This window comes from Lissotriton vulgaris, chromosome 10 (genome assembly GCF_964263255.1).
Source record: "Lissotriton vulgaris chromosome 10, aLisVul1.2, whole genome shotgun sequence".
Classification (NCBI taxonomy): Eukaryota; Metazoa; Chordata; class Amphibia; order Caudata; family Salamandridae; genus Lissotriton; species Lissotriton vulgaris.
In genome coordinates this window covers 69,328,734-69,355,450 of record NC_141698.1, presented here as the reverse complement: position 1 = coordinate 69,355,450, position 26,717 = coordinate 69,328,734, and the positions used below count along the sequence as shown (strand labels likewise).

At 43.7% G+C, this 26,717-nt stretch overlaps 1 protein-coding gene across 2 annotated transcripts in view; it reads left to right on the top strand.

Annotated features, from left to right (window-relative positions):
- Nucleotides 1–25,247, top strand: part of TBL3 (transducin beta like 3) — a 175,756-nt gene extending 150,509 nt beyond the window's left edge. For both annotated transcript variants that reach the window (XM_086940511.1, XM_086940510.1), the window contains exons 17-22: nt 2,212–2,368; nt 3,345–3,403; nt 11,182–11,285; nt 19,289–19,360; nt 22,857–23,015; nt 24,593–25,247. In XM_086940511.1, the coding sequence (XP_086796637.1) occupies nt 2,212–2,368; nt 3,345–3,403; nt 11,182–11,285; nt 19,289–19,360; nt 22,857–23,015; nt 24,593–24,747 (706 nt within the window). In that variant the 3' untranslated portion in view covers nt 24,748–25,247. The remainder of the gene's footprint in view (nt 1–2,211; nt 2,369–3,344; nt 3,404–11,181; nt 11,286–19,288; nt 19,361–22,856; nt 23,016–24,592) is intronic.
- The last annotated feature ends 1,470 nt before the right edge of the window (nt 25,248–26,717 follow it).

Here is a 26,717-nt window from a genome sequence, read left to right as displayed (position 1 = left end):
ATTTTTAAGGGTTATGGGGTAGGTTTGGGGTACAGGGTTATGTTTAGGGTTCAGGGGTAGGTTTGGGTTTTGGGGTGCAGGGGTATTTTTAGGGTTCAGGGGTAGGTTTGGGTTTTGGGGTACAGGCGTATTTTAAGGGTTCAGGGCTAGGTTTGGGTTTTGGGGTACAGGGGTCTTTTTTAGGGTTTATGGCTAGGTTTGGGTTTTGGGGTACAGGGGTATTTTTAGGGTTCAGGGCTAGGTTTGGGTTTTGGGGTACAGGGGTATTTTAAGGGTTCAGGGCTAGGTTTGGGTTTTAAGGTACAGGGGTATTTTAGGGTTCAGGGGTAGGTTTGGGTTTTGGGGTACAGGGTTATTTTTAGGGTTCAGGGGTAGGTTTGGGTTTTGGGGTACAGGGTTATTTTTAAGGGTTATGGGGTAGGTTTGGGGTACAGGGTTATGTTTAGGGTTCAGGGGTAGGTTTGGGTTTTGGGGTGCAGGGGTATTTTTAGGGTTCAGGGGTAGGTTTGGGTTTTGGGGTACAGGGTTATTTTTAGGGTTGTGGGGTAGGTTTGGATTTTGGGGTACAGGGGTATTTTAAGGGTTCAGGGCTAGGTTTGGGTTTTGGGGTACAGGGGTCTTTTTTAGGGTTTATGGCTAGGTTTGGGTTTTGGGGTACAGGGGTATTTTTAGGGTTCAGGGCTAGGTTTGGGTTTTGGGGTACAGGGGTATTTTAGGGTTCAGGGGTAGGTTTGAGTTTTGGGGTACAGGGGTATTTTTAGGGTTCAGGGCTAGGTTTGGGTTTTGGGGTACAGGTTATATTTATAGGGTTAAGATGGGTTAGTGTTTAAGGGTGTTGGGGTATTTTAAGGAGTAAGGGTGGGTTATGATTATGGGGTGCAGGGATATTTAAAGGGAGCAGGGTGGGATTAGTTTTTAGGGTGTAAAGGGTAATAAAATAAAATAAATAAAAATAATATAAATAATGCAATTTAAAAGAATACATGTTTTAAATAAATTTAAAAAATGTCTTTGTATATATATATATATATATATATATATATATATATATATATATATATATATGTATATATACAAACATATATTTGATGTTTTAATAATGTACTTCTACAATGTATATGACTTTACCACACATGCATTTGCGTTTTAATGGCATGCGTGATAAAGTTATATGCGTTGTAAAAGTTTTAGAAAATATGTCTTTGCGGAATAATAGTCCTGCGTTATACAAATTGCGGAGTGATGGTATGCAGGATGTTGGTTTGCGGAATATCATCACATATTCCCGGGGGAGGGATAGTCCCTTTCTTGCTATTTCCGTGGAGGCGGGCCTTGTGTCCGGATGTGCGTGGCGTGAGGCCTGTGCGCAACAGAAGTGGAAAATCTCCAGTGTGCGCTTCAGGTGTCACCGGAAGTCAAGGCGAGATTACATTTCCTGCACAATGGCCCCTGTTTGCACTCCTTCCGGCCCTTGGGAATAGCGCCATGCCTGACATCCATACAGTAAAGCAGCTGCACGTCACTGGGAGCGCGGGGCAAGCACACCCGGAGCTGGAATGTACAGAACCTGGGAAGAAAAAACAAATAATTATTGGGCACAACGCTCGCTTTTTGTTTTTCGTAATCCCGCGCCCCGCACACGCCCACAGCACACGATATGAGACATGGCATGGAGGGCGGAACGTATCACACGCCCCCAGCGTTTGCCACGCCCCGAGCACACGACCACAGCACAACGCAGACACGCCCACAAGGGACTACTTTGCTGGCACGGTTCTTTTACCTTTTAAATGTATATGGTGGGCGTCTGCATAGCATATGTCCTTCTGCTGCAACTGCCCTTTCCAACACTGTATTGGGTGTTGTGATTGGTGCTGTGGTTCCTGAGATTACCCGCCTCAAATGTTTGGGCTCTCTCTTTATTATATTAGTATAGATATAGATTTTAACATTATTCAAGGCCGTTTTGATGTAGCTCAACTTTTACAATATTACTTGGCCTCTTCAAATGTTCCACATTTCAAATTCCTTCCAAGACCTAATATAGGAAATCTCATGCAGAGAACCATTAAAGAAATGGGCAAAACAGTTTTTATAGTGGTCTCCCATGCTAAAACATCACATCTGGTGGTCACTGTCCTTTGGATCGAAGAGACATGTTGGCAAATTCCATGTAGTGTTCTCAATATCTTTCTATTGTTTTGTCCACAGCGGCTCAGACGGTCTGCTAAAGCTTTGGACGATAAAGACGAACGAGTGTGTAAAGACTTTGGATGCTCATGAGGATAAGGTCTGGGGTCTGCACTCCAATAAGGCGGATGATACCTTGGTCACAGGATCCACCGACTCTTGCATCATCCTCTGGAAGGTATGATGGATCTTCACCTGAGCCATCATGCATCATCATAAGAATTCACTTTAACCTCTGAGATGATGGTGTTTTGTGGGGCCTGTGTGGTTTCTTGAGGTGGCAGTGGTCTGTAGAGCCTTTCACCCACGCACAGATTTACAGTGTTTATTGAACGATTGAGTGTGAGAGAGAGATCGAGAAAAAAGATACATGAGCAAGGAAAATACTTCCTCCTTTCAATACAGGTTATGACTCTGTAACCCGAGAGCTTGTCTTTTGGATGAGGGAAATTGTTCTCCATCTGCATGCTCCTCTGTAGGACCTTTGCCTGAAGCAGGATAAACAGAGATAATAGAACAGAGTCTGCATTGGAATGGGCATGGAGGGTGATCTTTTCATCCACCCTTAGAGGTGATCTTTGCCGCAGGATGTGATGACTGAATGAGAATGAAAACCCAGTGCCCCTCACTTGTACAGTAGATCTCTGCAAAGGAGATGAGGTACATAGGATATAATGTGGCATGGAGAATGAGCTACCCTATTATCTATAGAAATTATATCTTCTAATGGGGCTATGACCTAAAGAATCTTCCTGGCTCACACTATGAATGGGTATAAACTGAGTGCCACCACTACCTGTTGAGGAGATTCCTACTAATGGATGTCAGGTCCGATGGGGCATAGACTGTACACAAATCTTACCTGTAGAAGCAATGCCTTTTTAAGAGGCTGGGACTCAAGAGCATATGGGCTGAACATCTCTTATCCTTAGATGTGATCCCTGCATAGAGGTGCCAGGACTGAAGGGGCATTGACCTACCACCCTACTCTCACATAGATGATATTCATACGAAAAGATGGCACAGTAGAATGGTATACAACCTGGACACCCATCTGGCTTTCCTAGGAGTAGTGAACTGGTCTATGAAGGCAGTGTCTCAAAGAACCCCTCTCATTCACAGAGATGGTACCTGACAGCTTTCATCTCTTTCAGGATGTCACAGAAGCAGAGCTGGCCGAGGAGCAGGCGAAAGAGGAGGAACAGATTGTCAAGTAAGTGATTCATCAGCTAAGCGCGTAGGTCGGGGGTAGACAACTTGAGCAGAAGTCAAGCTCACCTACATCCCCTATTCTGCTGCAAGCAGAATATGCACAGGCCAGTACCAAACACTGCCTCTACTCACTCCCATGGATTATCTCGAGTCTTTTATAGGTGCATACTTGAACATAAAAAACAGTTACACAGGTAGAACGTATGCATTAGGGGTCAGTAGTGTTACTGGCAGTATTCATCAAGAGGTTGCTGTGAAGACCCTTATTTGTTTCTGAATAGTGGTGGTTGTGGTAAGGCATTTGTCATTAGTACTTTGTCAAATCACTGTTTCGCCTCCTGCGTTGGCGTCTGCCATCATCACCATTAGATGACACTCTTGGTGTGTAAGTTGATTCTTAACCACATGACTGCTAAGCTGATTCCTCTCCTGTGCTGGAAATTTTTATATCTCATGGTTCATGACGAGCTCAGCTCGCCATGAGCACACGACCAGTGTACTGCATGACGAGCTGAGCTCGTCATGAGCAGCGAAGGGGTTAAAGGTTCGAGGTGCGAGACAGATACGTTAGAGGTTTCCTTATATTGTTTTATTTGCTGGTTAGTGTTTTGAATTTGGTCCTCTGTTCGATTGATAGATTGTGTAGGGATTTACTGCTTATTGTAATAGGTCTGCACTTCTGCCTTTATCACGTTCATTTGTCATGATTTTATGTAAATTTGCTTGGGAGCGTGATCTGGAGGCCATGAAAATATTTTTATTTGTCCAGTATGTCGAGAACCCTGTAACTGAGCAGCATGCAAGGCAACAGTTTATTTGATGGAGGTAATGGATGCCACTTTTGTTGCAGGGATTCTGCTCAGAAACAGAACTATGCCTGGTATTTCGGTACATCAGCTTGTATTGACTCAGTCACCATACCACATCAGTACCTATGGCCCAAATCCAGACTAACTCATAGTACAGGGCTTTCCCTGCCCTCCTAACCTTCCAGAGGGAAAGAAAAGTTAGCACCCCAGAACACAACACTCTGAAATCTCTCAGGAGTCGCTGTACCAGGTCATCTCCCTTCCTTTTCTCACTCACATGTGTCCACAATAAAAGGAAAGAGGCACAAAGAAAGCGTACAATATTTATTGAGACTAGCGTGCTCTATCATGAAGAAACTATGCTGAGGTTATGAGACATGCAAGTCAATAATGTGATTGGATTAATTAATAAACTGTACTCCTTGAAAAGCCCTGTCATAGCGAATGACAAATCAGCCTACCCTTACTATAAAAGCACGGTGTTATACTAAAGATCTCTGGGATTAGTGCCGGGGCCCCTAATTGACGGTCCTAATCAGTTTGTCTACATCTCTGGTGCGCAGCTCTTTCGTCTCGGGGCCTTTTCTCTGCAAGCCTCGTTCCTCTCTGTTTTTAGAATGGAAAGCCTTGGCTTGTATGATAAGACTTATCCTATTCGAAAAACAGAAGCTGGATCTCTCTATTATGTCTAGGTGTTAGTGTCCGACCCCTGAGCACACTGTTGTTTGGCCTTGCACAGGATGTGCAGACAGAATCCCAGCAGAGAAGCTAAATACACAAAACTTGTGCTGCTGATTTCATAAATAACAGAGCAGAGGTCTTTTTCACAGTTCAGTGCCTGTGTTGTTGGCAGGGCAGTGCAAAGATTGAGAGCCATTGTTTCATTGGCTATGTCAAGATGTTGGGCAGCACACCTTTTAGGAATTTTGTAATCTCTAAGATGTCTGAAGAGGGATTTGACACTAGTGGATGATAGTTAGCAGTGTTGTGTGAACCTGGCACCTTTAGAGAAGGCGGAACACTTTAATCTCTATAGTGAAGTGGCAGGGTGATGGTGTTCGGCCAAAGGTGGTTGCGTACTGAGCAGGCAGACTGTAGGTCCTCCTTTTGCTGGTCTGGAGGTAATGGGTGTATGTATTGTTATTTTATTGGAGAAGCTGGGGTTGTTTTACAGTTTTAAAGAGTTTGTCGGAGACTGGTGGCAGGCAGGATTTTATAGGTGCAAATGGCTGCAAAGTACAAAACGGAAAATAGTTCTTTCTGTGTTTGCTGTGCTTATAGAGATACCAAGACCACAAAGATCTGATCTCCCAATCTGGCTGGCAGGGGAAAGACTGACGGTGTTAAGTGTTTGTGCCAACATACAAACAACCAAGAGCAAGGTTTGAGAAATAGTGAAGGGTAAAGTGAATGTGGCTCTCTCTCACTTCTGCTTCAAGTGCATCCTGGTGAAGCTCCCTACCGACAGGTGTTCCCTGGAAGCTGTTAATAATACAGGGGCACATGCTACAAAGCACATTCAATCCAATCAGGTGTTTGAATGCAGTACTTGGGCTGCAGTGAAATCATTTACTAAAGTTCAAATTTAGAGAGTATATCCATGGAATTTGTGGTCATACTCCCGGTGAGCATTTACTTAGGATATAGAGTGAAATGCCATGCTGTGCCTGAAGGGAATTGTTCTCTCACTTCTTTGCCTGCTGATTTCTGAGAAAAGACTGATTTGTATCTAAAGCCAATATTACCTTTTCTTTATCGCAACTGAGGATGTACCAGCAGTGCAATTGTTTGTAAAAAAAAACAAATGAATATTCCGAAAAATGTTTCTTCTGTATAGTTACTGTTAATTTTGCTAATTTTGTAGCATTGGAAATATACTATTACCCTGGCCAATGCTACTCTGAAATATAATACTGATTTGACCTTGGCCCTCTTATTTTAAAAAGATAATGTCCTGCTTTCTCTCTCCATCACACTCTTCCTCCTCATCCCTTGGAAAGTGAACGAGCGCAACATAGCGAGTACCACCTTTGAATAGAGAATGATTTATTCGAATTGTTCATTATTCAATATAATATTGTAAACCCATTTATGTCTATATTGAGTTAGAGAAGATGCAAGTTAAGGCAGGAATTTACAAGTAACAGTGGAAGGGGGTTATTTAGAGTTTGCTCAATACTGGAAAAAAGACATTAAGTGCCAGATACCCTTCCCCCTATTTGAAGTATATACCTGGATATCCTCTCTTAATAGGGCAACCAGGACATATGACAGGCTCTAAATATCCTCCTTTGAACACGGTCTTGTACATTTCTTTGATCAACCTTATTTGGTAATGTATGCTAAACTCGGAGTCAGAATACCCCACCAAAGTCATTATAATTTAAGTGGCTCTTTGGAGTTTGACAAACGAGGGACATCCGCTGAAAATTGAAATGCAGTCGAAAGGGATGTACGTCATTACAACGCATTCCTTTACGACGCAACTTTTACAACGCAAGTCGTTTGCGTTGGGGGGCGCTGGAAAGTGAATAGTTTAATTTACTATTCCAACTCCAGGCCCCGTGGATAGTAGGGAAGGTGTTGGATAGAAAATTAAAACTATTCCCTATCCTAGAGCGACCCCCAGCTCAAGTCGTTGTAACGACTTGCGTTGTTATGGTTGCGTCGTAAAGGTACTGAGTTGTAAAAGTTGCGTTGTAAACGCTGTTCCCCAGTCGAAAGCAATGTGCGTGGTGCATACGTTTGTGTTTGTTTTCATATTCTCTGGATTTAGTGTGGGTCTACTAGGTTCTTTTTTATTTCTTTTTTTCTTTTTTGGTAGTATTGGGCCCATTCATATGATCTGATTCTGCACTATTTTTAATTTCTGTGAAAGCATTTTGGGACAAAAACAAAAAAGGACAAATGGAATGACTGAATTGTTTTCAGTCGCTAGTAGTTCTATTCCAGTCTATCATTCCTTATTGTGCTTTACGACACAGACAGACACCAAGAACAAAATGTAAATGAGGTTTGGTGCTTCTCCAGTAAGAACAGTCCAGCCCGAACCATATGGGCCCTTCCATTTAAACCAGGAAAAGCAAGCTTGGACCAGTTTTGGGCACAGAGTAATTACCAGTAGCTAAATTTACCTCTGACATTCCACACATCTTTTCTCCATTGGTTTTTCTCTCTCTGAGCTTTTTGGATATCCTGAATAGGTGATTTGCCATGGAGAACTTGTCAAAACTGTATCTGCTCCGCTGGAATCTTGTTACTACCTGGGGCAGTCTTCTTGAATAAGCCTCACAAAAGAGGCTTTGACTACTCATTTCAGCCCCTGGTAATGACTCTGGACGTTAACCAGGTCCTTCTTTTTTGTGTCCATCACGCCACTTCAGACAGGTGCTTGTTGCTATTGGAGCAGGGCCAAGACTGATTTGCATATGGTTGATCTGTCATAAGCAGCATAGTGGACGAAAAAGGATGGACTTCAATGCAGCCCTGAGCCATTGCCAGTGTCTGAGATTAAGTCATGCCTTCACTTTGTTATTGCAGTAATCTTACATGATATCATGTAGGGTAAGACCGTCTGTTTGAGTATTTGAATTAACTTGCAAGCCATCCTTTAATGGTGTCTGACCTTGATGTGTGGCTGTTGAAGTGGTGCTTGCTTCACATTGTTCCTTTGCCGAAATTACCTGGAGTTTTCACTAAAGGCGGGATTCTTTTTTGATAGTCGTCTTTGTCGCAGAGGCTCGCCTATGCACGGCTTGTTTGCTAAAACAACAAATATCAGATTTTGGAAGAAGTTCTTGCTGTTACAGTCTGATGCAGAGAAAGATCACTTGTGACTCTCTCTTTGTTCTATTGCTGTAGGAATTCAGGTCAGTGTTAAAGGAAGCATTTACTCGCTTGGGTGGTGGAACAGCTGCTGTTCTTTATTTCTACCTGTTTTGTTTGTTCAGATTTCACAGCACTGTAAGTGGGTATGTGTCCTGACCTATGGTTGGGCAAGAGGAACTGTTTCCTCTTGTAGAAATCGTATTTCAGCATTGATTAAGAGTTCTGCTCTAGTGCTTTGCTAGTTTATTCAGCGTTGCTACTGTGTATGAGGTGAATTTGGTGAGCAGTGTTTTACATATTTTCATGGACCCGTAAACATGAAGGTCTTCAGTCTGAAACGGTAGATGGAGTCGAAGGGTTCTGCTTTGTATAGCTCATCCTGTATTCCATTTGGTAAAAAGGTAGCATAAGACACCTGACAGCTGATGTCCAAAACCTCTATAAAGGAAGCTAGAGGACAATTGGAATAGAAGCTCCCAGCAGTGGAAAAACGACAGTCCCTTTAACATAATCTCTCTTCGCCTTGTTAATCATGAAAGAATAGCTCAACGTTCATGTCTGGATTGGTTTGCAGATGTTCAGTAGTAACATGAACAAGTTTAGGTGTGCTGTAAATAAGGATGTATAGGTTTTGAAATCTATTGGGGCATCTTTCACTTAGTGTCCCCTTTAGGGAAGGATGATTGGATTTGAGACCTATTCTTATTCACTAGACATCCTTTCCAATGATTATGCTGTAGGGTGTTTTTATTACTCCTGCTTCTCATACATGGGCATCTTAAACAGTTGAGTTTCCCTTGCTAGTACTCCCAGAGAGAGATCTGTACCCCTTTAAGATGTACTGGTCCATCTATCCTGTCTTGACCGGATCCCTGAAGCTGCCTTTACTGATATCCTCATCACCATTCAAAAGAGCTAGCACATGAATCCCTCTCGAACATGGTAAAGCTACCTTTTTGAATCCCTCTCCTTTCAGATCTCCAGGTCGAGGCCTTTTAAGACACCCCCGCTCCCCCATAGCCATGCCTCTCTTGATTAAATCTGCCACTTAAAGTGGAAAGCATTTAGGCCCAACAATAACAACAAAAGAGCCACCCTAAACAGTTATAGGTTGTCCTGGGGAGGAGATACTTCCCTTCTGGCATCTTCAGGGATGCAGCAGTCATCGGTGGCATGAGCCTAATGCAGTTAAGTAATGTGCATCCCCACAGCACAGTCTTGGCTGTATTTTGTCTGTGTGCCATTGGAAAGAGCAGGAGGTAACCCGCCGTAAACGTACAATGGTGCTTCAGAATGCAGACCACATGCATTGTCTTTTGGTGCAAACCGGTCAGTAAAGACACCTCTGCGGTTGGGTTGCATTTGTGCAGGCTTCAGCAGTCCTTTCACTCAGTATGCTTTTTCTCCAAAGAATAGTAGTCTGAGAATTGCCTAGGGAATTGACTGCAGAGAAAAGATTACAAATCTGGACTCTGGTCTGCCAAAGCAGTGTCTCAATTCTCAGATGCTGATGGTTACATAGTGGTGGTATGTAGTGAAGGATGTAGTGGCGCAGTAGCAGAGATTGTACTCGCAAGCTAAACGGAGAAGGAAGAATGTAAGAGAGTGGAAAACCTGCAATAATTCCTGTCATCGGGTAAATAGTTTACTGGTTCTTTCTGTGCCAAATGGTCAGTATCAGTTTTACTAACTCGCTTTTATAGTTCCCCTCCTTCTCTAATCACACAAAGTACTTCCCTGTTTGATTTGCTTTCACTGGCATGCTCTCAAAAGCCATCTTGAATTGTGTAATTCTGATAAGAAAATGTATGTTAATGATTGCTTTGGCAGATCTCACAAAGCTCTTTTGTTCACCACTCTTCCCCCGCTTAACCTTCAAGTGCCACTTGCAGTTCAAGCAGTTAGACATTCTACTTTGTCTTTATTGGCCTTAAGTTGAAAACCCTAAATTCTCAGAAGGAACCATCCACCCACCTTCCTCATTACCCCTGCATTGCTGGTTATATGCGTGGCTGTTGACTGTCCTGGGCACCTCTGAGGTCTCCATTGTAATTCTGGTGGCAAATTGAGCTCTGATCTTGCCGGAGATTACCTTCTCTCTTAAGCAGGCCACTTACACTTTATACTTTGAAAACAGGCATTAACGCCTGCACAGAGCTCCCCCAAACCTTCCGGCCACAGCAGTGGTGAACAAACTATGAGGGATAAAAGAGTGAAATAAGTATAACAGGTTGGGACCCAAACCCTTGTTCAAAGTGTTCACACTTTTTACTCAGGCTCAGTCGATTTTACATGCTGAATTGCAGTTTAAAATTTTTTAGACACGTTTGTGTACAGTAAGATTTTTAGATTCACGTCCAACATTTCTAAAGCTCATGCCCATCAGTAGAAGTCTTGCAACTTTGACTGCAGGAGCTTGGGGGACCTTAGAGGTTGATATTTGTACAGTTAAATTAACTGGCATGGAAGACAACGTAAAGGGTGTTAGCACTGCTCATGACCGCCCATGCATTCTATTGTTTTGTTTAACAGCGAATTGAGTGGAGGGGGGCCCTGTTGTAACATTTACGTTAATGTGTAATATCCTGTTACATAAAGACTTAGAGGGTGATTTGCAAGACCTTACGGAGGTTGCAATGCTGAACATGGAGCTAGTCCAGTTTTCGAATCTTTGAAGAAAGTTGTCATACGTGCATTGGTCTGACAGATTTGGGCTGTTGTGTTCTTAGTGAGCTCAATTTTCTTTTTCCTAAGATATGCTGCTCTAACAAAATACAGTAAGTTCCCATAAATCACCCTTGCTCGCTTTAGGCTGTTGTCTGAAATAAACATCTGACTTAAGGAAGTCAAACAAAGTGCTTGCCAGTCTAAACACTATTGCCCACTCTGTCTAGAATTTCTCTGTCAATGTTTTAGCTTGACTATTTGTGGCCCTCTGCTGGGTCCTTCATTATGTGTATGTAGGAATTCTGTTTCTGGGAAGGATTTTTTTCTTTCGTGTTTTGTTTAGCTGCAGCAGCTGCTGCTCACGTGTTGTCGCTGCCGGATGCAGAGATTATTCCTGGCAATACATGTATTTCTCACCACTTTGCCTTGGACACTTCCTGCATCCCCTGGTTAACTGTGTTGCTTTGTATTACAGACAACAAGAACTCTCTAATTTGCTGCATGAGAAGAACTTTGTGAAAGCACTGGGACTGGCCATATCACTGGACCACCCGTATACAGTGCTGACCGTGATCAAGGGTAAGTGAATTATTCAACGTGTAGTTCGTAACATGTGCGGCTGTAGATTAACATGTTCTCCTCCCATTAGTGTTGGGCTCAGACCTTTGTACTATGTAACATGTCTTCACTGGTTGTCCGCAGATCAGAGCTACTTGCATATCAATGGTTGGTGTGGATTTTCCAATGGACCGCACCATTACTGTGACATTTATTTTCCGTGCCCCCTCCAAAATCTAGATTGATTATTTTGGAACCAAAAATGGTAATCCTATTGTTTTGAATGGCCTTATCCGTGCTGCATCACCTCAGTGTCCAGTCGGTTGATATGAGTGCTGGACTAACTTCATACAGGTGGTCTCGCTGGTGCCAAAAGGGGATTATCACAGTTAAAGTTGGGGTTAACGTAATTCCTAAACTGTCTTAAACCATCAAAGCAATCAGTTATTCTTAGGACACTTCTGAAACATTTTACTGCTTGGTATCATGCATCTAAAGCTGGTGTTGTGTTACAGCTGCTGCTCTCCTAAAATGCTCACTTTAGTTTTTTTATTCCACTTCTATTACGAATACAGCTGAGGAATCACGCTAAATGTTAGATTTTCAGGGTGTTTCACCAAAGAGCAAGAAACACTTCTAGATTACAAATAGCTTAAATAGTTGCCACCTCCCCAAGTGTTAGAACTGCTCTTGCCAGGTGTATTTTGAGGCCGTTGGGCACCCATCCTCATGCTGTGGCTACCTGTTCCACATTTCCAGCCTTAGATCGCCACCTTCGCAAGGGGCATCCTCTACAAAGGATGTGACTCATTCTGATAACTGCTGATATTGTCCTAGTTCAGCTCAAATTGTCCGTCTGCGGAGCTATAGTCTTAAGGGAATGTCATAACGCGTTGGTCTTCGTGCGCCTGTGGTGCTGCAATGTCAGCTGAAGGTAGAGTCCAAGATTGGTAACATCTACTGCTCAAGCTGCTAAGTCTCTTCCTCTGTACCTACAGAGGGCAGGAAACAACATGAAACATGCACTGTGCCATACTTCTTCTTGGTGTGCAACTACAATGGTCACATCAGAACACCACACGTTCCTTCTCTGATTCGACAACTGAGAGTTTAAAAGGCCATACCGGTATGGCTTGAACGTTATAACTCTGATCGCTTTCTAACTCAGTGGTTACCTGCGACAAAAGACTGATCCCTAGAGAATGTTTAAGGGTTGAACCAAAATTTTGAAAGAGTTGTCGAAGACAACATGATGACAAGGTAACAGGAAGGGTGTTGGGTCTAATATAAAGGCTACCCTCTCTGTTTGGCCTGGTAAAACCTCTCATTCTGGAAAAAATGCTTAAATGTATCCTCTGAACGTGGAAAGCTTGACACCCTCCTGGCATCAAAAAGTGTGAAAGGGTGGAGTTTTGCTCCAGTGAACATAACATGTCATTGCTTGCTCCCCTTAAAAATGCAGCCTTTGAAAGTCCTGCAGGGTTTTTGGAGCGACATTGTTCATTACTCTCTTTATCTAAAAAAGTATCAGAAAATGTTAACTATTATGTACACATTTAGTTTGCCAGGAACACCTTCAATACCTGTAAAACTTCCTTATCGACTTCATACATTTTGATAGTTTTAGGTGTGTAGTCAAAAAGCATTAAGTTCAGCCGGATATTGTTACTTCACATTCTTGTATGTTGGCCACAGCCTTTAATACAAAGGGTTTTTGTCTGTCTGAACCTATGCCAGATTACACAAATTGCTTGTTACCAGTCCCGTTCAGGTGCTTACCTTGGAGTAGATTCAAGTGGTAAAAAGTAGTTTTGTCTCCTGTAAATGGGTGTGTATCTGCTGACTGGGGTCAAAAGTGGTGCCTTACGAAATCTGGCGTCTTTTATGATCAATGATAAAATGGCATTGTCCTGAGCAAATATTGTGGGTTTTTTTCTCTGCCAAAAACCTCCTCCTGTTGAACATCATTTACAATAGCTTATGTGCTTCAAGACACATGTATACCCTCATTAAGATGACACCCATGGTCGGGTATATACCTACAGAAATGTTTGTTGACCCTCAAAAATATGGGCTTCACACCTGCGCAGTGTAGAGCACTAGGGTTTAGAAACAGCCACACTTGCCATATCCTAAAGGGGAAAACAGGCATTCTTGTTATTAAGCAGATGCTGGCAAGGTTATGTCACTAGTGTGCTATACATTCTAGTACGCCTGCCATGAGTGATCTGAATTGAACATGAAACTGGGATCCTGAGTCGTTTCCTGCCCAGCTAAGATACTAATCTAGCATATGCACTGAAGGCCTAGTTCTGTCCTTAATGACCTGTTCTGTGACCTACCCGGAGGGGTGCCTAAAGGGCCCTCTTTTGTTGGTATGAGACTACTGTCCATGTTCTGGGGTATTGACATAAAATGAGAGTAGCAGTACATCGGTTTTTGTGAATAAATATCCTGGAACCGGTTTTGTTTTATGTTGTCATGCCTTACCGACCCTTTTGAGTAAGGTTGTGCTTCTATCAAGCACCTTGACCCTTGCGCTCCTATTCTTGGTGTATGCCTACATGGTAAAGTGTGGCGCACATATGGTACCTGTATTCTATGCAAGTATGGTTGCTGGGACCAGTGGGAGCAATTTTGGATTGCCCCTCGGTTTGCATGACACAGGATTATGGATAGATACAGCTTTCCCTGCATTTCCCTGTATTGTCTGCATTTCTGGGATAGGAAGGTAAGAGATTCAGAAGTGCAGGAGTATGAAGACAAGGCGCCCTTAAATATTCTCTCAGGATCTTCTAGGACGGATTGCTGATTAGGTTTTCCTGAGCATTGCCATATGGTAGATCGCATGGTAGAGGAGATGTGTCAGCAGATCCTGTAGGTAAGGGCCTTTTGCTTGTCCTTGGGTATTCCTGAGGAATGCTTATGGCAGCCAGATCCGCAGTCCTCACCCGTAACTGTGCCCATGTTTCCTTTGGATACTCCTTATTGGAGCCAACATCATAACTTCCTGCTTTGAGAGCCATCACCAGGCACAAAGGCAGTGTCTTCACTACAGCTAGAAAATTACATTTGAAAGGGAACCACCTCAAACCAGTTCCAGCGTATTAGACAGTGGATCTTTATCACATGTCTGGATAAGGAGTTTAAAATGTGATCCAAGTCACCCCACTTTGTTCCATTTCCCATGTTCTTCTTCATAAAGGAAGCGAGTTCTTTGTAGAGACTCCAAGGGCTGTTTTGAGACTAGGGCTGGTGTTTACATGACAGCCTGTCTTCCAGAGCTCAGGCGACATCACCTGAAGTCTCTTCAACCTGCTGCAGAAGCTGTGGTCTAACTAGCGCCTAGAAGCCTGCTTGTATGCTCAGAGAGGGAATGAGACCACGTGGCCCTGCAAGAAAAGGTACTGCTTTGGAGGCAGAGCCCAAAAGTATTCCTGGCATATGGACGCAGATGAAGCAGACTGCCAACAGGAGTAAAGATGGTGCTGGCCCGAATCATGAGGGGTCAATGGCGATTGCATGAAGGAACCAAAGTCAGAACAAGAGCGTGCCTTCCATCTAGTGTTCAGCTTGTCCAACAGACTGTGCTGCTGATGGCCAACAGCCAGAGGCAGTAACTGCTGAAGAAGAGCACTTGCTAACTATGCCTAGCGTGCTAATCTCCTTAGTGACCCGATTGAGGATAACGGCCACTGTTGTGCTCCTGCGCCGCTGAAGAAGATGCAGAGAGCGCGATCTTGATGAGTACATCCTCTGGCACCACAAAAGCAGTGTCTCTGTGGAACTGGTACCACAAGACATGAGCACGGAAGACTATGAGACCGTCTTTCGAACACACCAAGATAATCCATTCGTCCGGAAGTTAACCTTTTTCCAATGTGAACTCTAGCTCAATAAGTATTTGAACTAACATATGAATTGCCTATATGATGATTGCTTATTGATCGCGCACCTGTACCTAATCTTTACCTATGCCCCTATCGCTGAGATTTGCTAAAGATCTTAGTGGCGGTACCCAAAAGTAGGTGATTGCACTGCAGAAGCTGTGGTGCTTGACTAAGAGACTTTAGGTGAGATTGTACTCCCAGTAATAGTGTGGTATTCTCTTTCTTTCACTAAAGATATGCAGTTGGCTGGACAGTGATTAATTGTGTAATTGCGTCGGTTGCTTGAGTGCTGAAGGTGGTGTTGTGTAGTACTGAATGCTACATAACACTACCTTCCTGAGAATCTTTTGACGGCTTACTACTCTGTGAGTTAAATGTGGAAGTAGTGTACTTGGCCCTATATCCAAAGCTGTAGTAGGACAGACCCAAATACACCAGGTTTGCTCTGTGACCACCTGAACTGGGGTCTGACAACCAACAATGTGCATTAATGACATATGACTGGACTCTGCGTCGCACATCTACTGATGGTTTTTATCATTTCAAAACATATTTCTTAAATGTTTCGGAGAGACAAAGTCTCTCTAAAGTAACGCAGTGACGATGATACTGCAGATTACTGCTGTAATTGATTATGCACCAATGTTATTTACAGACACGATTATATCTCACAAACGCTTGTGTTATTTATTCAGTGATGTGGAACTGATGATCTCAGCAGATTACCAAAGAGGTTCATTTAGAGAGGTAGTTCAGTGAGCAAATGATGATATTGGAGTTCAGGCCAACACGAAAGGTGTCATGTCGTAGTAAAGAGCAAGTTGGCGCCCGATGAGGTTCCTTAAGGCAAGGACTACTACTGTATATATAATATGCTACCACTAACTCTTGATTCACGTAAAAAGAAGACCTCTGTTCTCCCCTATTCGTATAGTCGAGCAGCCACATGAAGGTTGGGATCCAAAGGTTTGTCACTGATGCTATCTAGAAAAATAAACAGATGTAACGATTTACAGGGAACGCAAGGTCAGACATTTGATGGTATCAACCTTTACTAGCTACAGTTTTACACTGGGTAGGATCAGCCTGCATTTGAGCAAACAGAGGTCAGTGCTTAACTTGTTTCTGAGAAGGCTGAAAAGAGTCAATACCGCAGACTTGTGGCTGGTTAACTTTTTTTCACCTCAATGTAAGACATTCCATGAAAAACTCATAGCCCTACTGTTCGGGCTCTTTCCGCCACTGGGTTTGGGGTTGAAAGGATAGCCCACACTGACCACGAACTGCAGTATTTAGAGGGGTTGAGTGATCAAATGTTTCTGTTGCTTGTAATGTAAATTTGGATGAGATCTCAGAGTCCACTCAGAATAATGCATCGACTCCTCACAGTCTGGCTTCCGAGCAAAACACAGCACTGAGACCGCCCTCATCGCAGCAACAGACGACATTCGAACTCTACTGGACAATGGAGACACAGTCGCCCTCATCCTCCTCGACCTCTCTGCAGCCTTCGACACAGTCTGCCACAGCACCCTTTTACAACGCCTCAAAAACATCGGAATACAAGGAAAAGCACTTGAATGGATCACCTCGTTCCTCGCCGGAAGAACTCAGAGAGTCCGCCTCCCACCTTTCAAGTCAGAGGCCACCGAAGTCATCTGTGGCGTACCACAAGGATCCTCACTCAGTCCCACCCTCTTCAACGTATACATGAGCCCCCTCGCAGCCATCGCCCGCCAACACAACCTCAACATCATCTCTTAAGCGGATGACACTCAACTGATCCTTTCTCTCACCAATGACCCCAGCACCGCCAAAACTAACCTACACGAAGGAATGAAAGAAGTTGCCGAATGGATGAAACACAGCCGTCTGAAACTGAACTCAGATAAAACAGAAGTCCTCATCTTAGGTACATCCCCCTCTGCATGGGACGACTCTTGGTGGCCGGAAGCCCTTGGAAAAGCACCCATCCCGACAGACCATGCACGGAACCTAGGCGTTATCCTGGATTCTTCACTTTCAATGAACAGACAAGTCAGCGCCGTCTCCTCTTCCTGCTTCAACATTCTTCGCATGCTCAAAAAAACATTTCGCTGGATCCCCACCGAAACCAGAAAAACAGTCACCCATGCTCTGGTCACGAGCCGACTGGACTACGGAAACACACTCTACGCAGGTACTACCGTTAAACTCCAGAAAAAACTCCAACAAATCCAAAACGCCTCAGCCAGGATCATATTAGACATCCCGCGTAACGAACACATCTCTGATCACCTGAAAAACCTCCACTGGCTACCCGTCAATAAGAGGATCACTTTTCGACTTCTGACCCACGCACACAAGGCACTCTACGAAATCGGACCAGAATGCCTCAACTCACGACTGTCCTTCTACACCCCCCCGCCAACTACGATCCTCCAGCCAAGCCCTCGCCACTGTACCTCGCATCAACAAGACCACCATGGGAGGTCGATCCTTCTCATACCTGGCGGCTAAAACATGGAACTTACTTCCCACTTACCTTCGCCTTACCCAGAACCACCTAGCATTCAGAAAGCAACTTAAAACGTGGATATTTGACAAGTAATCCTCCTCCCCTCCCTAAGCGCCTTGAGACCCTCTGGGTATGTAGTGCGCTATATAAATTTTATGACTTGACTTGACATCAAAATATTGGTGAATGATGCTCCTGATGGGATCAAAGTCACACATTGCCACGAGATTGCCACTACATGGCTGCCAGTTGACATCAAGTGGCTATTGTGTCTCCCTTCACCTCTACATGTAACACGATTAACTTGGGCCATCTCGCTTGATAATATTTAATCAAGAATTCAAGAGACGTACTGGCAAACTACCATCTAGAGAGAGATGTGCTCCAAAGGTTGAACCCTGCTCAGTCCTTACACAGTGCGAGAAATTCGAGATATCAGCATCTTACTGTACATCTTTCAGTTATCATCTGAGCAGGCTTAGGATATTTTCATCTGCTCCCAATTCAGAATGTGCCTAATAAAACCCCTTGTGTCCTTATACTTTCACGGCTATTTCCTTTAACATAGGTGGAGAGTCTATTGATAGTAAGCTTCTAGATTAAATCAGCCCACAAAAGTACAATTTTATTAGTTCACTAAATGCTCCTTTAATGTGCTACTTGACAGTTCTGTGGCTCTTGACCTGTTATCATTTGCATTTCTGGAGTGCAGCAGGTCTATTTTGAACTAACGACAAGAGAATGGAAATGGATCATCTCAAATATGTGAAACACAATCCGAAAACATCACCGCCAGCCCCTTACCGCCTCCATCAAAGATGAAATATTTATCCCAGTGCGGCTTAATGTTTTTGTGGTATGCAAGAAGGATATGCTCCCCATTAGGGAGAGCGGACTGCCATCCCCAAGCAACCCTCCTGGTGGCAACAGTTTGCTTTATTTGTTGCCTTGTGTTGATGTCTAACATGATTTTATCAAAACACACAAGATGATGGACCGAATGTTGCACAATGGCAAAACATTCACCCCCAGTCACAGATCTGTGTTTAATCCATCGTTATTTTGCTCACCAAGCCACCCCAGTTCAGACATGGCCATATGCAAATCAGCCTTGACCCTGTGCCTCATGGGAACAGTCCAGCCCGAACTGCCAAGCCATGTCTTCCCTGGACCGGAATCAAGCATCCTAGGACCGGTTTCTGGCTATCAGCCGTCTTCATCCAGGATAGCTTGACTCCAGTGGCATAGTGAGCACGGGACCCATGTCTGGGCATACCCTTCCCATATAGGGTGAACAGCAAAACACACAAGATGATGGACGGAATGTTGCACAATGGCAAAACATTCACCCCCAGTCACAGATCTGGGTTTAATCCATTGTTATTTTGCTCACCAAGCCACCCCAGTTCAGAACATGGCCATATGCAAATCAGCCTTGACCCTGTACCTCATGGGAACAGTCCAGCCCGAACTGCCAAGCCATGTGTTCCCTGGACCGGAATCAAGCATCCTAGGTCCAATGTTTGTTTGTTTTTGTTTTTTGTTTTTGCTAATATGATTTCATTACCTTCATTTTCAGAGTAAATTATGTGTTATTATATTCAGCGTTTGCCATTTGTTCCCTATTTTGCTTCCAGCCATCCTCCAAGAACCCACTGGGGAAAAGAAGTTAGAGGAGGTTATCTTGAAACTGAGACAGGACCAGAAAGGTGAGTTGATCCCTTTGCTCAGAAAAGCTACTGTTTATGTAGTTGTTTCTGTACTCATAATGGAAACCTCAGAAGTGTGAGGGGCGATTTCAAAATGGTACCTCTTTTTTGAGGGATATACATTTGCTAGGGTAGCACCTGGTGATAAGTAGGACATAGGTAACCCCAAAACTACCAATAATGACGAAAAGGCTTACTTTGATATTAATAGGTCTGTGCATTATTGTAAACCAGGCTCATAATTAACTGAAGGGAACAACTAAACTATGTATTATTCCAGACAACACCAGACATATAACCCAAAACTACACCTGGAAACTTTTCGCAACAAACACACCTGTCGGATAACCCAAAAGCACGTATGGGGAAAAGTGTCCAAATAAGCTCTGCAGACAATCACAAATAGCCAACTGCAAGCCACTTCGGCGTGATAACAGATTAAGCCAAAACGGTTCTGTTCACATGGTAAAAAGTTGTAAAAAAAGATATGACAAATCCATTCTTTTGCACCCGTTTCGACAAAAATTAATGACATTCACCAAAATGACAATTTCAAGTTGGTTAATTTTGAATCACCCATATCTTTCTGTTATAATCTTTTTCCCCCACTACTTAGTTACTCTTCCTGCCCCATTTTCTCTTAAGCCCTCTTTCTCGTCATCCTTTCTTCTAGTGTTTGGGTGAATGAGGTGAGACCTCATCACCATTGCCATCTCCTTCCCTTTTTCCTTGTCCTGGCCCATCTTTGAATTGCCAACCATTCAGGCTCACTTCTTCTTCGAAACCATGTTAACGTGACTTCAAACACCACAGTACCACTTCTGCAGGCCTTGGTCAGCATGTCGGCAACATCTGCATAAAAAATAGTTGCAACAATAGTGTTGCTGCTTGAGATTGTATAGATTGACCTACTGAGCATAGCCTTGCCTTCTAGTGGTCAGGTGGGGAATTTTTAACATTTTTTAAGAAGTTTTCGGGGTAACGCTAGTGCAAACTAAATTTAATGTCTGCAACAAGATTCCACACTTGGTAAGATGGAACTCTGCCTTGCCCAACTTTGATATCTTTAGATTCATGTTTGCTCTACTGTTATGTATGTGTGTTTGAATATTTTGTTTGCCTTTTTATGCATTGTAATGTTTTGACGCCTGCGTACCATCCCAAGCATTGTTACAAGTAGGTAGCTAGTTTCTTTTACACTGTTAATCTGGAATAGATTCACATGCTACGCATACAGCATTGCCTGGAGAAGGTTTGTGGTTCAAGCTGTTCTAAACAAATTCCTAAGAATCACTTGTCCCCTCTGGGAGTTCTTCCTTGTATTGTATTGATGAAGTGGGGTGTTTGCTACGAAGGTAGAAGCCAGCCTCTTTGTAAAAGTTGAGTGTGCTCTTGGTGTGAATGTTAAGTTGTTTGCCTCCTAATGAGTAACACATCTGCATGTTGCTATAACTGGCTTGCATACTAGGGTACCTCTGTTAAAGGCATGCACGTTCCCTAGTTGTTTAGGCTTTCTAATCTCTTCTGTCCTCTCTAGATAGAACATTGCTGGTTCCACATGCCTAAGAATGAAGATTTCTTTACTCAAATGCCTATGTCTGAAGAAAGTAGACCGTGCAATACATTGGGTAACCTGAATGGTGAAACGCACGTTTATGAGCCTCAGGAGTGTGTGGCATAACTGTGTTTCACCAGTAGTGAGGCAGACTGTTTCCAACTTATATTTCTTAATACCTGTTGTATGCATGCACCTGGTAAATTCCCAGTTTGCCATACGTGGTCTCCCTTGCATTAAAGTACCTTTAAGGTATTCTTACGACATGGGTTAGCAGTTAACCTCTGAGAACAGAGTAGACCGAAATGTAATCCCTACGTAGACTGTATACATCATTAGTTAACGAACAGGAGTCGACTGAAACTTCTTAGGGTCACTGAACACATTGGAGGTTTAGTTCTAATCTGCAGCTAATGTTTGACCTCCTAGAATCAGCCACACAACCCTCCATGTTAAGGTCAGCCAATGAAGGTCCAGAGAAATAAGCCTATTTAATATTCACATTTCATTATCTGCCCAGCCTTAGTTAGAATGTTAAAGGTCTCTCCAGCCAATGGAAAGCCAAGAATGAAGGTCCTGATTGCTAATAAATGTGTGCTTTCTAAGCGCTCTGACATGGTCTTAGGAGACAGTAATGTTCTTAGCAGCTCCCAATCCCCTGGTTTCAAATTGTAAACGATTGACTCCTGGCTCCAGTTGCATCTTGAGAGGAAGAAAGTGCGGGTAGTGCAGGGGCCACAAGTGTGCTTTACCCTGGTTTCAAACTCCCTACAAACTCAAAAGCGATCTCTTCTCTGTCACTAGCAGCTGCTATCACTGAATGTCCTCCACCCAGAATGTGTGCATGTCAGTAAGTTTGGCTGCTACTGCCACTCTGCGCCAGCCACACCCCTAGCAGGATGGGGGAGGTACTGGGGTTGAGGGGATGTTGGTCACACCTAGAGGGTACGCCCGCTCCCTACTCCTCGTCTAAAGAGTGCCTCCGCACTCTCTCACTTGCACAGCTCTTGCTCAGTCGTTTTGTGAGAGTCGTGGGTTACCACTGAGATTCATACAGACATTGCGATTAGGGACTAGTCGGAGCGTGCCTGATGGTGTCGATAATTGCCATTATCCCTTGTTACTGCCCCTGCAGGTAATTATCAGTCGGTTATGACCGGTGTAACTGCTCCAGTACTATGGAAGTACCCTAAATGAGCAGTTGTAGTATCACAGGCATGTTCAGATTGAGACAGCGCCTGCCTAACAGGATACTGTGAACTACCCATTCCTGGCCCAGTGTGCTCCTTCACCATACACTCCCCACTGTTGTCTGTGATGGAGCACACAAAACACAAATTAAAAAGGACTGAAGTAAATTATTAGTAAATTATGCCATATTCAGAGCATATTATCTTCTCTCGTTCTTTTTTGGGATTTTGTTCCACTTCTTCACACACATTAAAGCACAGATTAAGAATCCAAGAAGCAGTGCACACATTGCCTCAAATTGAAGCGATGAATAATGTTTTGGTCGCTCGTTCCATTGGGGTCACTTTTTCATTGCTCCCTCTGCACTGTCCATTTTTTCTTTTTTTTCTTTTAGCTTTTAGTATAAAATTCTATCTTTTTTATGTTCGCAAGGCCTGAATGCAATGTGGGTGTGCTGTGCAATCTAGTGGAGCCATAGAAGGGTCTCCTGTTTTATGGGGCTATTGGCTTTTTTTCTCCCAAGTTAGTCATTTGGGGGCAGGGGAATACAACCATAACTTAAGAGCAGGGCAGCCACTTCCACTGTAAATGTGAAATACCCTAGTCCAAATTCCATAATTGTTGTCTTCAAAGGAGTAGGTAAAGTGTGGGTGCTTAGGTGGAGCAGGCGGGTGGGGTGGGACAAAGTGATTGACAGTTGTAGGAAGCCAGTGCTTTAACTGGAGCTGACCGTTTGCTTCCTTCCTGCAGAATCTGTGCTCAAATACTGCACGACGTGGAACACAAACTCCCGGAACTGCCTGGAGGCTCAGGTTGTGGTGAAGGTGCTGCTGACACACGAGAGCCCGGAGGCGCTGCTGCAGTACAGCGGGATCAAGGCGGCGGTGGAGTCCTTGCTGCCCTACACCGGTGAGTGTTCAGTGGCCATGCCACCGATCAGCAAGCCACTGCCCTCAGTCAAGCGACAGATCAGTTTACTTTCAATTACACTGAGTGACTTTTAAAACAGAGATATTATTACAGTCCTCTATCAACCCTCCAAGCCAACAGCTTTTCCACTTATACCTAAAACCAATATCCGCCTCTGCCATAATAGGGTCCAATTAAAACTTTAAACTGGCCTCTATAGGAACACTCCCCTATGCTGAGATAAGATACCTTTGGGAGGGTTGAAGGGGGCGGGAAGGTCTCATCAGGAGTATTGTTTCACATAAGCTTTAGACGCCCCTGATTCTCAACAACTGGGTTTGCTTAGTTGGATTGTACATCTTGTTGCACCTGTGGGGACTGATGCTGATGGCAAATGGCCACTTGGTCTTCAGGTCCCTGCTTTGGATGTTGCGAGCAGGCGTTCTTCCCTGTACTTTACTAAAAGGAAAGTTACGTTTTGGAAATCAAAGGCAGGTGGTCCAGTGCCTGTGTCGCCCCACTCTTTACCTTTCGCCATTGCGACCATGCAATTTAACATTGACGTTATCTGAACTTGTACCCTAAACACTCCAGTTTAGACAACCCCCACACTCAAAAGCAGAGCATTGCATCGAGGGTGTTTCTTTTGTTGTGGATGTCAGCCTTGAGACCAGTCTACCGAGACCAGGCAATGGGCAGCCATTCACCCAGGGGAAGTAAAAGAAGCTGCACACATCCATACACATAGCACACAGAAAAGCTCCATGAGTCACATTTTTGTTTCTGCATTAATCAGTATGAACTGTTATTGGTCAATACTTTGGACAAACCTATCTTCACAACTAGCCAGACACAACCACGCACATTGAAACACAGCCCATCTATGAAAATACAAGAATTGTATGCAGTGCACGCCCATACTTCGACAGCACTATGGTGCCATACAGAATATACAAGTGTGCTGTACACATGCTGATAACACAATACATTCCTAACACAAGGCCATGTGTAACACGTTACTGCTAAAACACCCCTTAATGTTTTCAGTAAGGGGCTAGGATCAATAAGAGGTTCCTCCGCACTTCTGTTTCCACGCATTGTCCCCTCCCTTTCCAGATCTAGCTTCATCTATTTATGCCCTTGTGAAAGTGCTTCGCTCTGTGGGTTCTCAGATACACTGATAAAAGGGCGGGAAGTGGACGGGGCAGATGATGAAATCCCCTCGCATTGCTCTTGTGTAAATAAGATTGAAGGACCACTCCAACCACTTCTGAAAGTAGACGCATCGGTCCGCAAGTAGTGTGAGCAGAAGGCTGTCGAGGTGTGTTAATCTTGTGCGTAGATGGTCTGAAGTTCACCGTCTTACAGTTGCGTACTGTGTGGAATGAACTGCCTTTAAATTGCACCAGGGGCCATGAATGGTCATTTAAACAGTGCAATGAATGAAGGTTGTTTGTGAGTTTATTTTTCTTTAATTTAGGAATAAGAATTAGCAGTGTAACTGGTGGGAAAATATCATGTGCTACTCGAAGTCCTCCGGATGAGGCTTTTAATGGTCGTCTCTCTTATTCCCACAGAGCGGCATTTGCAGAGACTCGGTCGCTTGCTGCAAGCCTCAATGTTTGTGGACTTCATGTGGAAAAACATGAGGCTTGGGGAGGTCCCGGAAAAGTTGGAGAACGGTGCGGACTCACAAGCGGTGTCTTTACAGGCTGTGGAGAACATGGACTGACCTCAGAAAGAGCTATATTTGGAACGTTATGTATCACAATCTCAGTGGGCTCTGCTGGGAAGCTTATACCCATGGTATTGTGGTCAGATGGAGGTTCTCACCAGGCCAACAGAAGATCAGTTCACAGGACTATGTTTTGAACATTCATCCACGTCACCAAAACCAGCTATCTGGATCCAGGTGATCCCTCTTGGCAATTGGAAGAAATCCCATGTAGATCTTCTGTAGCGACTGCACACCTGGGCTTCTTGAGATGCTTCCATGCCTCCTCTGCCTGCCAGTGTCCCAGAGTTTGTGCACTGTGGTGACTTGTTCAGAAAGCAATCAGGCCCTGCCAAGTCCTTTGCCCTCCTACCAAGAGCGTTTTTCAAAGTTGTACCATAGACTTCTATCAGGACTAGCCGAAACCCTGGGGGCAGGGGTGTTGTTCTTGCATGGACTAAAAATTATTTTTTCAGTGGAGATTGATAAATGGAAATAAACAATTTTATTTAAAAATATATTTTGTTGTTTTGTAGAAACCCTGAGGTCAAAAAGTGTGCTATGTGTTTGAGGCACTACACTTTGTGTATCATGGTAATATTTTGAGCTCTGATGTTTTACTAAACTTAATGGTTGTGTACGAGCGGCGAAGACTACAGTGGCCGAAGACCGGTTTAGTCCTTATAGCAAGGATGGGGACTATGGTTAGTAGGTTGGGCTCATTCTTTAAGATAAGGTGTGTTCTTCTTCTGTGATTTCTTGGTGCTACACATCAGCTTTATATTGGTAATTAACTCCGTAGTTCTCATTTGATCAACTTCAGAGGATAAAAGTAAAGGAATTTGAATATGTGACCTTGGGTCAAGCAGAGATCCCTGTAGTTTATGCATTGGTCTAAAGCAGGCCCAGATTCTCCAGGTTATTGGTCGTGTTCTGAGCAAACGCTGCTTAGCTCTTTAACTGGTATACACCCCATTAATGACAAGTGTTTCCTGCTCCCATTTAGTTGGGAACAGTTGTGGTTCATCAGTAAAACTTGTAGGTAGGCTGAACTGCTTCCAGTCAGTGGGTATATTTTAGAAAACTAAGCCAGATCTAGAATGTGCCGTTTCCATAAACCTAACGTAGCCCTTTTTAAGAGATCTGTAACATCACAATTAGGCTGAGATCACGAGAACAGACCGGCCTTCTCAAAGCAATGCACACAGTTCTAGGCTTGTTTAACTCAATTCTCATTGGACCCCTGATCAAGTGCTTGCCTGCCTTTGCTGTCTGTGCTTTTTCTTTGCATTTAGCAGACTTTTCAAGCAGGATGAGAAATCTATTTCAGCTGAGCTTCGGGGTCACTGGCTGGTCTGGTGTTTTAAGAAACAGTCCAGTCTGTGCTGGTCCTACGTGACCATTATCAAAAATGGGGTGACCCAAAATGGTACTGGACCTGGGTACAATTCGTTATGAAAAACAGTGGTCCTAGACCTTAATTTAGATAGACTAAAACAAACCTATAATCCTGAATTCCTTCTTTGGAGCTTTAACATTAATTGCTCACAGTATTTGATACAATCATTAGGCTAGTAGTGTAACAACCAAGACCAATATATTTTGGAAAACAAAAGGAGTTTTTAATTCCACCAATTTTCAACAGTAAATTAGAGATTCATTTACTTATAGACACTTACGGTACACAAGGAGGTTACTCCTAAGAACGTGCAAGAAAGAAGTGCTCAAGTGATGAAAGGGTGCGTGGAAGAAGCAAAGGTTGGTGTTTTGAAAAATCAACTGGTCATCCGATCTCAGTCACTTTTTTCCTTGGCCACATTTAGTATTCAAACATTGTTATATCTCATGCGTAACACAATACAAATTCTTGTGTGCCACGTTTTACAATGGGGAAGTTCGTGGTCCAAGAAGGGTTATGGGGGCGTCGACGTTTCGACCCGACTTAATGCTCAGGGGTAAGTGGGGGCCTCAGCCTGCGGGTCTTCTTC